Raw genomic sequence first — 15,895 nt, 5'->3', positions numbered from 1 at the left:
TGAAACAGATTTTTAAAGGCCGTTTATACAGAAGAGACAGATTTGAAAGGCACTCGACAAAAAAGAAAGCTACATAAACAGACGTGAGACACACTGCAGAACGGGCAGATATGAGAGGGGCTGCATAACAGATTGAAAGAAAAAACACAAGTCAGGAAAAGTAGATGATATGAACGGCACTATATAGGACTCATCGCCACTATATAATAAATAGGTAATATAAAATATAGGCAGGACACTGCCTAGTAGAGATCAACAGATATGAATAACACTAGACACAACTGAACTTTATTAATAAATATGAATTTGACATAAAAAGGATAACAAAACTTCTATAAAACATCAATATGAAAAGCACTTTAGATATGAAAGGCGCTATACAATAGACAGGTAGACAGGAATGGTGTGATATGAGAAGTATGAATACGCCATGCAACATATGAAAGGCACTATATAACAGAGCTCCACATGAAAGGCACTATATTATAGTTGTACAGATTGATTGATGGGGGGGGAGGCAGCATGGTGGTCCCACGATAGCACTGTTGCCTCACAAGAGGGAGTCAGGGGTTCAAATCCTGGATGTTCCCTCTGTGGAGTTTGCATGTCCTCCCCGTGAGTTTGCCCTGAAGTCCAAAGACAGGCAGGTTAGGTGAGTTAGCCCCCCGTTGTGTCTGTGTGCTTATCCTGCCATGGCCTGGCATCCCATCCAGGGTTTGCTCCTGCTTTACACTTGTTGGCTTTAATTTCCCTGCAGCTCTCCCAGAAATGAATGGATGGATTGATGTGAAAGGCAACCATCACTCCGTCACCCCAGTAGTGTCTTTAGTGATCATCATTAGCCATGACTAGCCTTCAATAAATAGACAGGAAAGGCCCAATATCAGGGAATGACCCCTAGATTTGAAAAGTGCAGTATGATAGGCACATTGATTTTTTCCCCGCTGGGGCACTTTGCCATCAGTACTGTTCTGACCAGGTTACACCTCATGGCAGTCTCCTGGGTCAGGGCACAGTGGCATCACCTGTGATGGACTTGTGTCATTCAAACCCCAAACCTTTGCAGACTCTCGCAGGGGGTCACAGGTGAGCCTCAGGCCCGTTTCTTTTGGACTGTCGCCCACCCAAGATGTTGGCTTGCTTATGTTCTTCTCCTCCACTGCCAGCTTACCTGTGCCCTTCAGAGCTCAACTAACTTGAAATATTTGTTTTGTTGCATTTACTCAGGTATTCTGTTCAGTGCTTGGGCTTTCTACCGGCATTTTTATTTCGTGTCATAAATTTGCTGGACTGGTGCCCTCTGGCATGTCCTGGTATGATTGTGGATGGATGGGAGTGCCCTGTGAAAGAAAGGCATGCTGCCTAGGGTTGGCTCCTGCCTGGCAGCATAAGTGCCAATCCACCACAGTCCTCACAAAAAGGAATGGTGGGTCCAGTGGGTAGTGACGCCCCCTAGTGGTTAAGGTGATGCCAATTTAATGCTCGTCACCTCACCTGTTAGAAGTATGGGAGCAGATAATGAGTGCCAACATGTTAAGAACATCAGAATGAAGCTGAGCCCGCAGATAAAGTCACATGATGGGAGAACACTCCTGTTATCATGTGACACATGACAAAAACAGCACACATTGTATTATGTGACATCAATGGGACAGCACATCTGTTATCATGTGACATTAACAGGACAGTGCACCTATTATCACCTGACAGTAATGGGACAACACACCTGTTATTCTGTGACATGTGACAGGACAGCACACTTATTATCAGGAGACTTTGATGGGGCAGCACACCTGTTACCATGTGACATATGACAAGATAGTGCACCTGTTGTCATGTGATACTAATGGGACAACACACCTGTTTTCAGGTGACACTGATGGGACAGCATACCTGTTACTATGTGACATATGACGGGACAGCACACCTTTTATTAGGTGACATTGATATGATAGCACGCTTATTATCAGGTCAGGTGACAATGATGGGACAGCACACCTGTTTTCCGTTGGCATTAATGGGACAGCACATCTGTATTCAAGTGACACTGATGAGACCGCACACCAGTTACCATGTGACAAATGACAAGTTAGCACACCTGTTACCATGTGACATATGACAGGACAGCACACCTGTTATTAGGTGACATTGACATGATAGCACACTTATTATCAGGTCAGGTGACATATGATGGGACAGCACACCTGTAATCAGGTGACATTGACAGGACGGCTCTTCCAGTGTCATAAAGGATTTGCCCCACCTGAGTCATTTGACTTTTAATGTTATTTTTTTCACTCTCATTGTCGTTGGAACTCTCCAAAGACCAGGAGAGGCGTCGGTGGGCCGAGAGACGTCACTCACTCCTTTAGCAGACGAGGGGCTACTTGCTTTTGATGTCCTCTTCTTCGCCAGAGTCTCCCTCATTGACAATCACTTCATTCAGTGGGGGTACCAGAGGGAAGGTGAAGATGTCCTCGAGGTTCCCAGTTCCCGAACCCAGTAAGCTGCTGAGAAAAGGACCCTCCGAGCGCCCCTCCTTGGAGCTGGGGGCCTGTGGACCCTCTCGGTGGGCTTGGCTCCCTCTGAACATCTGCTGCTCGTCCAGCGCCGACAGGACCGTTTCGTACTTCTGGTAGACCTCATCACAGCAACTTGAAAAATCAGACATGGGATTGGGGAAGTCAAGGCCGTTACCTGCCAGAGGGGTCAAGGGGGGCTTCCTGAAGGAAACGTAAAGAGAGAAAAAAATATAAAACACGAAGTCATCAGTGGCATTGCAGTGGCAAAAATGACAAAAACATTCAGAGTCCACAGAAATGGATGGAGCGGCGAGCAACACCCACTTACCCGGAGTGCAGGCAGGAAAATCTTGGAGGGTAAAATGGGCAGGAGAGGAGGTGACAAGGGACAGGTGGGCACATCCTGGAGAAGTCAACCATGTGAGGCGGCGGGTTCATATGGGAGCACATGTGAGGGTCCTGCTGAAAGTGGGGGGCACCCTGGCTGTAGTCGTGCCCCTCTGAAAGAGCTGCCCTGTCCTGATTCCATACATTTCCTTGGGGGTCCCGGAACACGGGCTCGGCAGCAGCAGGGCCAATGATGTCAGGATGACTGGGACCACCCCAGCCCCATTCCATCATCATGGACAGGCTTGAAGATGTGCTGGTTTCAGGCTGGGAGCTGGCCATTTGGGCGCTGCTGAAATAAACGGGCATCCTCTGCCCTGTGCCACTTCCTGCCTGGAGGGACGACGGGCTGAAACCTTTAAAGGAAAACACAAAAGAGAAATGGGCAGAAATGGGCACAAGATGAAGATGAAGAGCCTCTAATGGGCACTGGAACTTGATGGGAGCACCGGCCGTTGGGAGGGTAAGGGCCTGTTAAAAACAAAACTTCCTGCTACGGGATCCAAAATGAGGGGTCAAAACATGTGAACAAAATAAGAAGTAAGCGCCACAAAACAAAAGGAAACTCCTCAGAACATGCAAAATGAACCATCAGGGACTTCTTAATATACTCTTGAAGACGGAGGGGAGTTCCAGGTGGTCATCGGTGGGGGGGACCACCTACAAAACACATGAGACGTAAGCAAGGCATAATACACAAAGCACATAACACATGAAAGTAGCGTTAATGTGGACAAGAACACGGACCCCAGCCAGGGGAGGAGCCCCGGGATGAAATATAACAACCATTTGTTTTCTGCACAGGATCGCTGCCCTAAGTCTGCTGACATCAGCTGTCACCCACTAGGCCACCATGTGTCCCATGACAAGTGGTCAGTGGCTTTTAAAATTTTCACTCTGGGGTCTAGCAAAGCAGCCACATTGAGGGGGGAGGCTGACATTCATTTAGTCAGGTAAGTAAGACAGTAGGACTCGGCACACCTCACAAAATGTGTTTGGGACACCAGAGAGGGAGGCCATCAGTGAGACCCCACTTGGCACTGCACCGTCACACTGGCCTGACTAGTCATCTTCACTCACATTGCACACTCACCTCTCATTTTTGAAATCAGAATGAGTGACCCTCAGCCCACCTCTGCCGTCATCTCAGAGAAGACTTTTGAGCAAACGCCACCTCATAACAGCCGAACACGAGGACATTTGGGCAGACTGGGTACTCGGAAGACATGAGGCAGATTGGTTCATTTTCTTAGTAATATTATTCACATCTGTCTATTTATCTATTATATAGTGCCTTTTACATCTATAAATCAATCTATGATGTGCTGGAGCTTTAATGCTTTGGTCTCTCAGTTATATAGTGCTGTAGCTGTCCTCTCGACTACAAACTATCATATCTGTCTATCTACCTATGATGATAAGCGTTTTAAAATAAAATTTCTTTAAATTATATAGTGCCTTTCCTACCTGCCTGTCGAAAATAGTGCCTTAAATTTTAATGTCCTTCAATTAAATAGTGCATTTCTAATCTATCTGTCTATAATATAGTGCTTTAAATTTCACAACTACATCATCATGCCTTTAACTTTCTTATCTGTCTGGCTAGCATCCAAAATCAGGTCATCTTTCAGTTATATAGTGCCTTTCATATACAGCTGTGTTTATAATGTAGTGCATCAGGCTGTTGTGAAGGACAGCCGGATCCCATGCCTGGCAGGGATGCCCCTGCTATTTATGTTCCGGTGGAGCCACCATGGGCACTCCAGTACCTCCCCCGGGACGCTTGGTGGCAGCCTCCATGGCTGACTGTGATTCTCCAACCACCCGCAGGGCTCCATGGGAGATGGAGTCCTCCACAGCCTGGTTGGGGGCTTGGATGGCCGCTAGGAGCAGCTGCATGGACTCAGCAGCCTGGCTGGACGAATCTTCAGCCCCACCCGGAGGTGCAATTAGGACCAGGTGGTCAAGCACCTGGAACACTTCTGGGTGGGTTATAAAAAGGGCCAGCCACCACCACCACTCGAGAAGCCGGAGTTGGGAGGAAGGAGACGAAGGAGTGGTGGTATAGGAAGAAAGGTGGTGTTGCTGTGTGTTGGACTGGTGTTTTGTGGGACTGTGTATTGTCTGTGGGTCACGGGGAAGACGAGCGCCCACGGGTGAAGAAAAATAAAGTCTTTGTGTTTTTATACGTGCCTCCGTGTCCATCTGTGTCGGGTCAGGCACCTATATAGCACCTTTGTTACACTGTTCTGTCTTTTTTATATAGTGACTTTCATATCCAACCATTTATAACACAGTGCCTTATATTTTCCAATTATATACTCAGTCAGTCAGTCATTTTCCAACCCGCTTTATCCTAACTACAGGGTCACGGGGGTCTCCCGGAGCCAACCCAGCCAGCACAGGGTGCAAGGCAGTAACAAAAATCCCTGGGCAGGGCGCCAGCCCACCGTAAGGCACACACACACACACACCAGGGACAACTTAGGATCGCCAATCCACCTAACCTGCATGTCTTTGGACTGTGGGAGGAAACCTACGCAGACACGGGGAGAACATGCAAAGTCCACGCAGGGAGGACCTGGGAAGCGAACCCAGGTTAATTATATAGTGCCTTTCATATATATCTACTTATCAGGCTATGATATAATGGTACAAGTCTTTCTATCTTTCAATTTTATGCATCTTCCCAATCTGTCTATCTACAGTATTTATCATGTAGTGCCTTAAATTTTGTCCCATTTCAAGCAAATAGTGCATTTCATACACACCTATCTGTTTGTAATGTGGTGCTTTAGGTCATCCTCTCTTTAATTTATAGGGTGTCATCATATACTACACCACAGTGCCTTAAACCTTCCAAATATATAGTGCCTTTCATACCTACTCTGTCTGTCTGTTAATGAAATAGTGCTTATATCTTCCTGTATTCAATTATATAGTGCCTTTCATATCTATCTATCTGTCTATCTATCTACCTACCTTATAGCGCTTTCACATCTATCTTCATAAATCACCTTTCACATTCTTCTGTCCATTATATAGTGCCTTTCTTATTTATCTTCCTTAATTTATAATAATAATAATAATAATAATAATAATAGAGCACCTTTCCTGTCCACAGTGTTTGGCTGTGTGTCTACCTGCTGCTTGTTCTGGTCCGGCCTGACCCGAGTGTGCCCTGTGATGGACTGACGGGTTCCTACTTTGTGCCCAGTATCACACAGGCAGACCCCCAGCTTTGCCATCCCTGACCTTGTAAATTTTAAGATGAGCGACTGAATGAATGCACTGAAGTCAAGCTGGACCACCAGTGGGTGTCATCAGAGATGTGACAAAGTCTTGCATTACTTGATTAAGACCATGAAGCCTGTTCAATGACCACCTTGCTCTTGCGTGGCTTTACTCTTGGCTCTTCGATGTGAATTGCCCCCCATGTTAAAGGTGCCATATGATCTCCAGACTGGTAATAATCAAGTCTGCCGAGGATGCTGCCAGTGCTCTGGCTAACGATGGCCCGGTCCTGTCTTTGAATAAAGATGGCTGCTGAGAACCCGTTTCATGAGCCCTCGGGGGCACAAATGTCCCGGCCACTGACACTGATCTCTTCAGCCCCTACCCGTCAACTCAGTAATGAATCCCCCTCATAAGTGGATGCCCATTAGGGTACACTCACCAACAGGATGATTGCTGGGGTACTGGACGACCTTGGCCAATGCCATCGGCGAGGGGGTCTGAGGGGGGCCCAGATGAGGAGGCGGCGGCAGTGGCGGGTGGACCATCTTGTCACATCTCCTTTTCTCCTTCGGCTGGTAAACCCAATCTGTTTAAGAGAATTCCGAGGTCAGAGTTGCACTTTTCATATCCGACATTCCCAGAGAGGCCCAGACCAACAACGTCTCATCACTGAGTGCTGCTGCCGTGCAAGGCTGACAGTGAGTACAGTGACACCTTTGTTGAGCTGACAGGGGGGTCTTGGGAGCTGGTGACCCTAAAACAATTATCACCAGGTCAAGAAGGGTCTCTCACAGGGCCACATGGCCTTTCCTGAATTCCAAAATGGGAAAAACGTCCCAGGCCTACAAATAAATCAACAACTCAAGATTTCTGAATGGTGAGGTCATTTGTGTCACCTGTGCCTGCCTCTTTCTATCTGGCTGGCATATGCCAACTCCAGCATGGCCATAGTGAACCCCAGATATGAAGAGCGTTGAAAGTTTGGAAAAACTGCTGCGACATTCGGATGGTCGGGTCAACAACAGGTAAGCAGGGATCCATCCTGCCTTGAATCAGCAGTCCAGGCTGGTGTTGGTGGTGTAATGGTGTGGGGGGTATTAAACTGGCACACTTTTGGTCCTTTAGTGCCAGCTGAGCATCATTTAAATGCCACAGCCTACCTGAGTATTGTTGCTGACCATGTCCATCCCTTTATGACCGCAGTGTCTCCATCTTCTATGGCTTTTTCCAGCCTGATAACACGTCATGTCACAAAGGTCACACCACCTCAGACTGGTGATGAATGAGCTCACTGGACTCCAGTGGCCCCCACAGTCAGCAGATCTCAATCCAGTTGAGCACCTTTAGGATGTGCTGGAGCTGGAGATTCATGTTGTGGATATGATGGTGACAAATGTGCAGCGACTGCATGATGCCATCATGCCAATGTGGAGCAAAATCCCTGAGGAATGTTACCAACACCATGTTGAATCTGCGCCATGAAGAATTGGGGCAGTTCTGAAGGCCAAAGGGGGTCCTAGGAAAGTGTACCTAATAATGTGGCCTGAGAATGTCGATTTATATTTATAAAACTCTGTACATGACATTTTCCCCCCATGTAGACCACAATCTGGCCAGCTAGTCTAAGATGAAAGGATAATCCATTCTGTTTGTCCCTAAGGCTCCAGAAAGTTCTACTAAACAAAGTGGGCATCTCGTCACCTAATGACCAACCATGGACCAATGGCTCCTACTTTATAAAGACCTCCGAATGGCTGGTCCTGGACTGTATGAGTCCTGCTATGGTAGACCACCTGGACCCACTGCTCTGTGCCTATTGGACAAAGACTGGACTGGAGGGTACAGTGATCTACAGTATCATGGCTGGACAAAATTGACCGCACTGGGAGGACTCTGCTGTTTTCTATTCTCCAGCGCCATTCAATACCAGCCAACCATCTCAGCTCAGAGATCTGCAGGTGGACGAGCCGGTGGTGACCTGCATGATGATGGACCATCTGTGAGACTCAAGGACTGTGTGAGCAATTCTGGAGCACCACAAGGGACAGGCCTGTCACCGTGTCTCGTCACTCTGTGCACCTCTGACTAGAAACAGAACAGTAGGTCAGGTCACCTGTAGACACATGATTCTGCATTTATGGGGGGTATCGATAAGGGGGATGAGACGGATGAAAGGAGTCAGGAGGAGAATGGGCGGGACCACCTGCCCTCAGCCCCGTGAGGACCTTATGAGGGCCGTCATGAGTTCAACAGTTGGAAACTTGTCATGGGATACATTTTGGAAATCAAGTGTGGTGGACAGCAGGACTTGGAGGGGACTTTCAAAACTTGACTTGAGGTTATTTTAGAAGGATTAAGTGGAGAGGACTGGCGAGCTGTGTTGGACCAAACGGCCTGTTCTTGTCTAGATGTTCTATGAAGATGTGGACACCCTTACCCCTGGGTGCACCCCCCCCCACCCGTGAGTGCACCCCACCCTCCCCACACCTGAATGCACCCACACCCCCCCAGCAATGGGTACAAATGCCCACCCCTGAATGCACCAACTGGGTGCACCCCACCCTCCCACTCCTGGCTGCACCCCCACATTCCCCACCCTTGGGTGCATGCCAACCCCCACCCCTGGCTGCACCCCACCCCACCCAGTTCATCTGGATGTGCTTGTGGTGGTGTTGAGTCCTCTCGTGTTTATGCACAGTGCTTTTGTGATCTTTTCCTTTGGATCGTTGACTTCATTTCTCAAATTCGAAATTGAGATTTTGTCCCCTTGGAGGGTCTTGTGTTTCAGGCCAACCCCTTTTCGCCTTTTTGTGCTCCACTTATTGCTCAGAGCATTCCTGTGAATTATAAAGAGTCTACACGTGGCCCTCTGTGTCTCTAGCTGGGGTTTTCTGACCGCGTTTCACCCTCTAGTGGACATTTCTTGAAGTGTTTGGGACTCACGTGCTGCAGAACTCTCAAGGATGTAACAACAGAGGCCCAAGGCTGAACAAATGGCGCTTTTCCACTGCATAGTACGGTTCAGTACAGCTCACCTTGGTTCGGCTCAGTTCGGCTCGGTTTGCGTTTCGACTGCAGTTTAGTACCGCTTTAGAGTGGTGGGCGGGATTATTCACATGTCGTTATAGTTGCGCTGCCTCTACTGCTCGTTCTTCATTTTTTTTAACTTGTCCCTACACTGTTTGTAAGTCCGATGGTAGCCATGTGCGCCCAAGAGCTTAGCGACCTCCTGAAAAACTTTTTCATTCCGCGTCGCCCCATCCAGCTCTCGTTGGATCCGCTCCTCGGCTACCAACGAGAGGAACGTCTGTACTTCCTCAATAGACCACGAAACAGCCATTTTTGGTTAAAACAAAATGGTGCGTCCGAACCTTCGCTGGCTGTGCTAAAAATCTAGCGGGTCTGTTGTGTCTCGTGTCGCAAGTTCAGTGACGCAGTAATGACGATTTTCTCCGACCAATCAGCGACCAGCAGAGTTTACACGTCACGTTTTGGTAACGGTTCGGCGCGCTTGGAACCTCGGCTGAGGTGGTACTAAAAAAAGGATCAGGTACCAGGCACTGTTCCCAGTGGAAAACCCCCCAAAAGTGAGCTGAACTGAACCATGTCGTGCCGTACAATGCAGTGGAAAAGCGCCTAAAGTAAGACAGCATGGCATCTGGTATTGTGTCATCCTAATCGACTGAATGTTATTCTATCGACACTCATTTGAGCTCTGCTTTTGATTCTTGGGCATATTATCTACAATCTACTAGATGATAAAACACTGAGATCTGTGTGTGTGAGTGTGTGTCTAGTCCCCTAGATTGGTCAGTTTAGCTTTGGTGACTTAATTTGAAAAGAGGATGTGCGAGTCGGAGACACACAAGGAGGCGGAGTTAAAAGTGTAGGAGGCACGCCGAGAGTCGTCGTCAAAGACAGGACACAAGAAAGTGGGCAGGATACCTCAACATGACTGAGTCTGAGTCTGAGAAGCAGGCCTTGATAGATGGGGAACCGGCCAAGAGACGTTCAGACGCACGAGAAAACACAGAGGAAAGGCGCTGCAGGTAAGTGAGATCAAATATTTTTACATGATTCTCTTACCTGTGTAATTAAGTGCCACACGGGATGGACGGACATCCCCACCAGGAGAGGGTATGGTTCCATACCTGGACGGGAGGCTCCAAGTAGACAGACAGGCATCCTGGCCAAGGGAGAAAAAGATGCTAGACCTGAAAGAGACTTCTCTGCTGGATGGATGGAGACCCCGACCAGGAAATAAGATTCCTTACCCCGACGGGAAGCCCCAGGCATCCTGAAGAGATATATTTGTAGTACCCTCCCTGACCAGACAGGGCAGGACTGTCTCTGGGGAATGTTTATTTCCCCTCTGGACGCTAGATGGCAGCAGACCTGGATATCAGTGCTTGGTCAGAAAACAGCAGGGGATGCTGGGAATTGTAGTCTGTTTGCTGCCACAAGAGGATACGCAGGGGACGACTCTCCCTTTTATTCTGTATGACCCCCAAAGTGCTTCCAACGGGCCAGAGCCCGAGCACCGGAGTACTCCTGGGTCCTTAATAATAAATGGGATTACACTTCCTGGTCCAGGTGAGTCGGAGTTGGGAGGCAGGAAAGCGACATTCGACTGGAGGAGTAGCAGTGCGGTAAAGAGAGGAGACGAGAAGAGAAACGACGACTTGTTCTTGTGCTCATCTATACGAGGTCATTATAATAAACTCCCTCTATTTGAACCTGTTTTGAGGTTTGGGGCTCTGTGGCACCCCCTAGCGGTCACACCTGTCTGACAGCTAAGACGATTAATACATAAATATAAACGTGTAATTACCTCCTGCCTATCCTTCTACTGTCTCATCTCCTGGTATCAGAGACGCTAAAAGGGAAGATGGAGGAAGTGCTGAACATCACGACCTGACAGTACGCTGAGAGTCAATCAGTTCAGGCTTCCTGCTAAGACCCCCTAATGGGGAGAAGGACAGGGTCATCCAGGACAGCAGAACATCACGTCGACACGGGGACGACATGCAAACTCCACGCAGGGAGCGCCATACAGTGTAATAATACAAAGCTCTGCTTCCTTACCGGGGAAGTTCTCCCTGTGCATCTTCTCAATCTTCTTGGCCTCGTCAAAGTACGGCTTCTTCTGCTCCTCCGACAGTTTCTTCCATTCGATTCCCAGCTGCACGCTCAGGTCCGTGATGGTCGCCGTGGGGTTGGCCTTGGCCAGCACCGGCCGATGGATCCTGGACCACACCATGAAGGCGTTCATGGGCCGCTTGATGTGTCCGTGCTTGTCTCGGCACTTTGGGGTGTCATACTGCACTGCAAGAGAAGGGTGACAGTGACACACGAGTGGCGCGTCATTTGTGCCTCCAAACACTCGACTGAGTGGAGCTTATCAGATAGTTGTTGTTCATTTCTTATCAGGACTACACTTTACTTACTAAAACTTTACAAAAGCAGCTCATAGCATCACACCTACAGCCGGTTTTTATTGACTGGCAATGTGAAAATGACAAAAGAAAATGTGTGCCAAAAAACAGAAAAATCACAAAACAAAAAAAAAACAAAAAAACATCAGCTCTATGGAGCTCTGACACAGGGGGTCTAGGGGGCCGACGTGGAGGAAACTACAGGGATACGAGGAGCGGCCCGCCCTGGTTACGAAAAAGAGGCCATGGGAGTGACGCGCATCAGATAAGGCTGAGGCGGGCAAAAACATCAAGATGAGTGGGCAGGAGAGCAGGGAGTGCAGGGCAAGGGGTACGCGTGAAGTACTCATTTGTGAGTGTGAGGACAGGCAACAACAGGACTGATATCAGCACCACAATCCCCAGAGAGAGATGAAAGGCGCTATATGAAAGAGAGGAGTGAAAATTACTGTATATGAGACAGGCATATATATGTTACAAGACAGACAGACAGACAGACAGACAGACAGATAGATAGATAGATAGATAGATAGATAGATAGATAGATGTGAAAGGTGCTATATAACAGATCGATGCGCCTTTGGCAGCAATTCCAGCCTCACGTCTTTTTGAATGTGATGCCACAAGCTTGGCACACCTATCCTTGGCCAGTTTCGCCCATTCCTCTTTGCAGCACCTCTCAAGCTCCATCAGGTTGGATGGGAAGCGTCGGTGCACAGCCATTTTAAGATCTCTCCAGAGATGTTCAATCAGATTCAAGTCTGGGCTCTGTCTGGGCCACTCAAGGACATTCGCAGAGTTGTTCTGATGCCACTCCTTTGATATCTTGGCTGTGTGCTTAGGGTTGTTGTCCTGCTGAAAGAGGAACCGTCGCCCCAGTCTGAGGTCAAGAGCGCTCTGGAGCAGGTTTTCATCCAGGATGTCTCTGTACATTGCTGCAGTCATCTTTCCCTTTATCCTGACTAGTCTCCCAGTTCCTGATGCTGCCACCACCATGCTTCACTGTAGGGATGGTATTGGCCTGGTGATGAGCGGTGCCTGGTTTCCTCCAAACGTGACACCTGGCATTCACACCAAAGAGTTCAATCTTTGTCTCATCAGACCAGAGAATTTTGTTTCTCATGGTGAGAGTCCTTCAGGTGCCTTTTAGTAAACTCCAGGCGGGCTGCCATGTGCCTTTTACTAAGGAGTGGCTTCCGTCTGGCCACCCTACCATACAGGCCTGATTGGTGGATTGCTGCAGAGATGGTTGTCATTCTGGAAGGTTCTCCTCTCTCCACAGAGGACCTCTGGAGATCTGACAGAGTGACCATCGGGTTCTTTGTCACCTCCCTGACTAAGGCCCTTCTCCCCCGATCGCTCAGTTTAGATGGCCGGCCAGCTCTAGGATGAGTCCTGGTGGTTTTGAACTTCTTCCACTGACGGATGATGGAGGCCACTGTGCTCATTGGGACTTTCAAAGCAGCAGAAATTTTTCTGTAACCTTCCCCAGATTTGTGCCTCGAGACAATCCTGACTCGGAGGTCTACAGACAATTCCTTTGACTTCATGCTTGGTTTGTGCTCTGAAATGAACTGTCAACTGTGGGACCTTCTATAGACAGGTGTGTGCCTTTCAAATCATGTCCAGTCAACTGAATTGACCACAGGTGGACTCCAATTAAACATCTCAAGGATGATCAGGGGAAACAGGATGGACCTGAGCTCAATTTGGAGCTTCATGGCAAAGGCTGTGAATACTTATGGACATGGGAATACTTATGTTTTTTAATTTTTAATAAATTTGCAAAAACCTCAAGTAAACTTTTTTCACGTTGTCATTATGGGATGTTGTGTGTAAAATTCTGAGGGAAAAAAATGAATTTAATCAATTTTGGAATAAGGCATTAATATAACAAATGTGGAAAAAGGGATGAAGCGCTGTGAATACTTTCTGGATGCACTGTAGATAGATAGATAGATAGATAGATAGATAGATAGATAGATAGATAGATAGATAGATAGATAGATAGATGTGAAAGGCACTATATGATAGATAGATAGATAGATAGATAGATAGATAGATAGATAGATAGATGTGAAAGGCACTATATGATAGATAGATAGATAGATAGATAGATAGATAGATAGATAGATGTGAAAGGCACTATATGATTGATAGATAGATAGATAGATAGATAGATAGAGAGATAGATAGATAGATAGATAGATAGATAGATAGATGTGAAAGGCACTATATGATAGATAGATAGATAGATGTGAAAGGCACTATATGATAGATAGATAGATAGATAGATAGATAGATAGATAGATAGACGTGAAAGGCACTATACAATAAATAGATATTGTCCATGTCATGTGCTGAAGGTTACCTGGAGTCTGTCACTTGATGTCTGATGCCACCAGAAGTGTGAGCTTCATTTAATGGGAAACATAAATCGGCTCACTTGATGTAACATATTACAATAATTATATCATCATCATCATCATCATCATCATCATCATCATTATCATCATCTTCATCATCATTTCAGGGTCTTTTCTAAGTGTTTGTTTATCTTGCACAGTTCCTCCCCCGTGTAAATATGAAAGGTATTATGCTCATGTCATAGATAGATAGCAAAGGCACTCTATATAAAGTGAGTAAATATAAAAGGCACTATATAATGAATATGAAGGGCACTCTTTACTTTTGACATTTATTTAAGTTTAAGAGTATTTGGTCAGCTCTATACGATGGTTTGACTTTTTGCAGTTGCTGATGTCTGTTTAAGTGGGCTTGTTTTATTCTAATAAACCTAATAAATGTATTTATTTAAAACTTTATCTCTGTATTAATGTCAATTTCATGACATTTAACTTAAGGGGCTCCTGCAAATAAAACCTCCATGTACTCCTCAGCCACCTGATGGGCACAAATGTCCCTGTCACCTTTGTGTCTGAGAACCCCATTTGGTTTTCCCGGAGCCCCAGTTAATCTCCGATGATTCTATGAGTGGGTCCTGTGATGGGCTGGTGTCCCCCATACTGGGCTGCTTCCTGCCTCATATCTAATGCTGGCTCCCTGGGACCATCAGGACTCAGCTTGGATTAAGTCAGAGATGGCTACCTGACATTTCAGCAGTCTGTTTGGTTTTTGCCGGTGACCTCAGTTTGATGACATGTTAGTATTTTATTGATCTCATCAGATAGGAGTAAAAATCTCATGGTAGCCTTGCTTGTCTCTCTCATCTTAACCTAAAATGAAGGAACTGCAAAATTACAAGTATAAGGTGTCACATGAAGACAAGAAATTCATTCACTGTCCTCAGTGTCCTGACCATCGGACAACAAACCAGAACTTGAACTCTACTTGACTTATCCAGGTCCCCTGACGGTTCTAGTTTTATTATTTGTTTCTAAGATTCCTAGATTGAGCAATCCTGACCTCTATCCATACTGTTTGTTGACCTATACCTTATTTTGGGACCCACCATCCCTCATGGCCCCCACAAGCTTTCATACACCATGATAAATCCTGATTTCTATTAAGATTAACTATAAGGCGCTGCCAAGTGGATATTCCTCACGCAATTCCTAATCCCTCATTTTATTGTTAGGGCCCCCAAATCTTTCAGTGAAGGTGCCACCAGTTATCTGCATAAACTCCACCTTTTGACAGAATTAGCGACACAACACGAACAAGTCGACAGTCATTCAGAAAAAGAGAACGTCGTCTGAATCGGCTGTACACAGGGGCGTCTTGGTGACAATTACCTGCTTGCGAAGGTGGGAGGGTGAAGGACACGCCCTGGGTGTCCACCTTGGCAGACCGCTGCACGCAGGCTTTCGTTCTGCTCGCCGTCTGCGCAGTCGGCTCGTCCGGGCGGGAAGTGGGGAACTGAACCCAGGCCTGCGTCTCCGGTGGCACCGGGTATAGCGGGGTCGGGGCGCTCTGCCCCGGCTCTCTCAGGTACAGGGTTTTTCCGTTATAGCTGAAGGTGGCATCGCCTCCTTGGAAACTGATCTGCTTCATGGACGGCTTGCCCATTAAGTCCAAGTCCAGCGCAGCCATCTCCTTCTTCGGCCCGTCCTGGCCGTTCAAAGTCATCAGCCGCCCTACAGCAAGCGGAGCGCACGGCAACAGGCAGGTGCCACTCGGCAGCGGACAGTCCGTGGTGTCAGGCAGCCGTCCGGACTGGGCCGCTTCGGAAACGGGATGAGCTTGACTGTCCGCCCAGAGGACGCGGGCCGAAGTATCCGTCCAGGAGTTCGGCTGTGGGAGCGACTTCATGCTCCGCTCCCGAGTGGGCCTCTGGTGTCTGCGAGCTCACTG

General features: G+C 47.5%; 1 protein-coding gene across 2 annotated transcripts; it reads right to left on the bottom strand.

The window, feature by feature from the left end:
- Positions 1-299: 299 nt before the first annotated feature.
- LOC120541905 (transcription factor SOX-30-like) lies at positions 300-15,870 on the bottom strand. Of its 2 annotated transcripts, XM_039773870.1 has the most exons (5): positions 15,337-15,870; positions 11,232-11,471; positions 6,586-6,732; positions 2,851-3,265; positions 302-2,723 (listed from the first exon to the last, which is right to left on the bottom strand). In XM_039773870.1, the coding sequence occupies exons 1-5, from the start codon at positions 15,851-15,853 to the stop codon at positions 2,384-2,386; spliced, it is 1,659 nt and encodes a 552-aa protein (XP_039629804.1). In that variant the 5' UTR covers positions 15,854-15,870; the 3' UTR covers positions 302-2,383. The 2 variants fall into 2 exon arrangements, with proteins under 2 accessions (XP_039629805.1, XP_039629804.1); XM_039773871.1 differs by lacking the exon at positions 6,586-6,732 and having other exon boundaries at positions 300-2,723.
- Positions 15,871-15,895: the final 25 nt, after the last annotated feature.

The sequence above is a fragment of the Polypterus senegalus genome, chromosome 13 (assembly GCF_016835505.1).
Source record: "Polypterus senegalus isolate Bchr_013 chromosome 13, ASM1683550v1, whole genome shotgun sequence".
Taxonomy (NCBI): domain Eukaryota; kingdom Metazoa; phylum Chordata; class Cladistia; order Polypteriformes; family Polypteridae; genus Polypterus; species Polypterus senegalus.
This window is presented reverse-complemented; position numbering and strand designations above follow the sequence as displayed.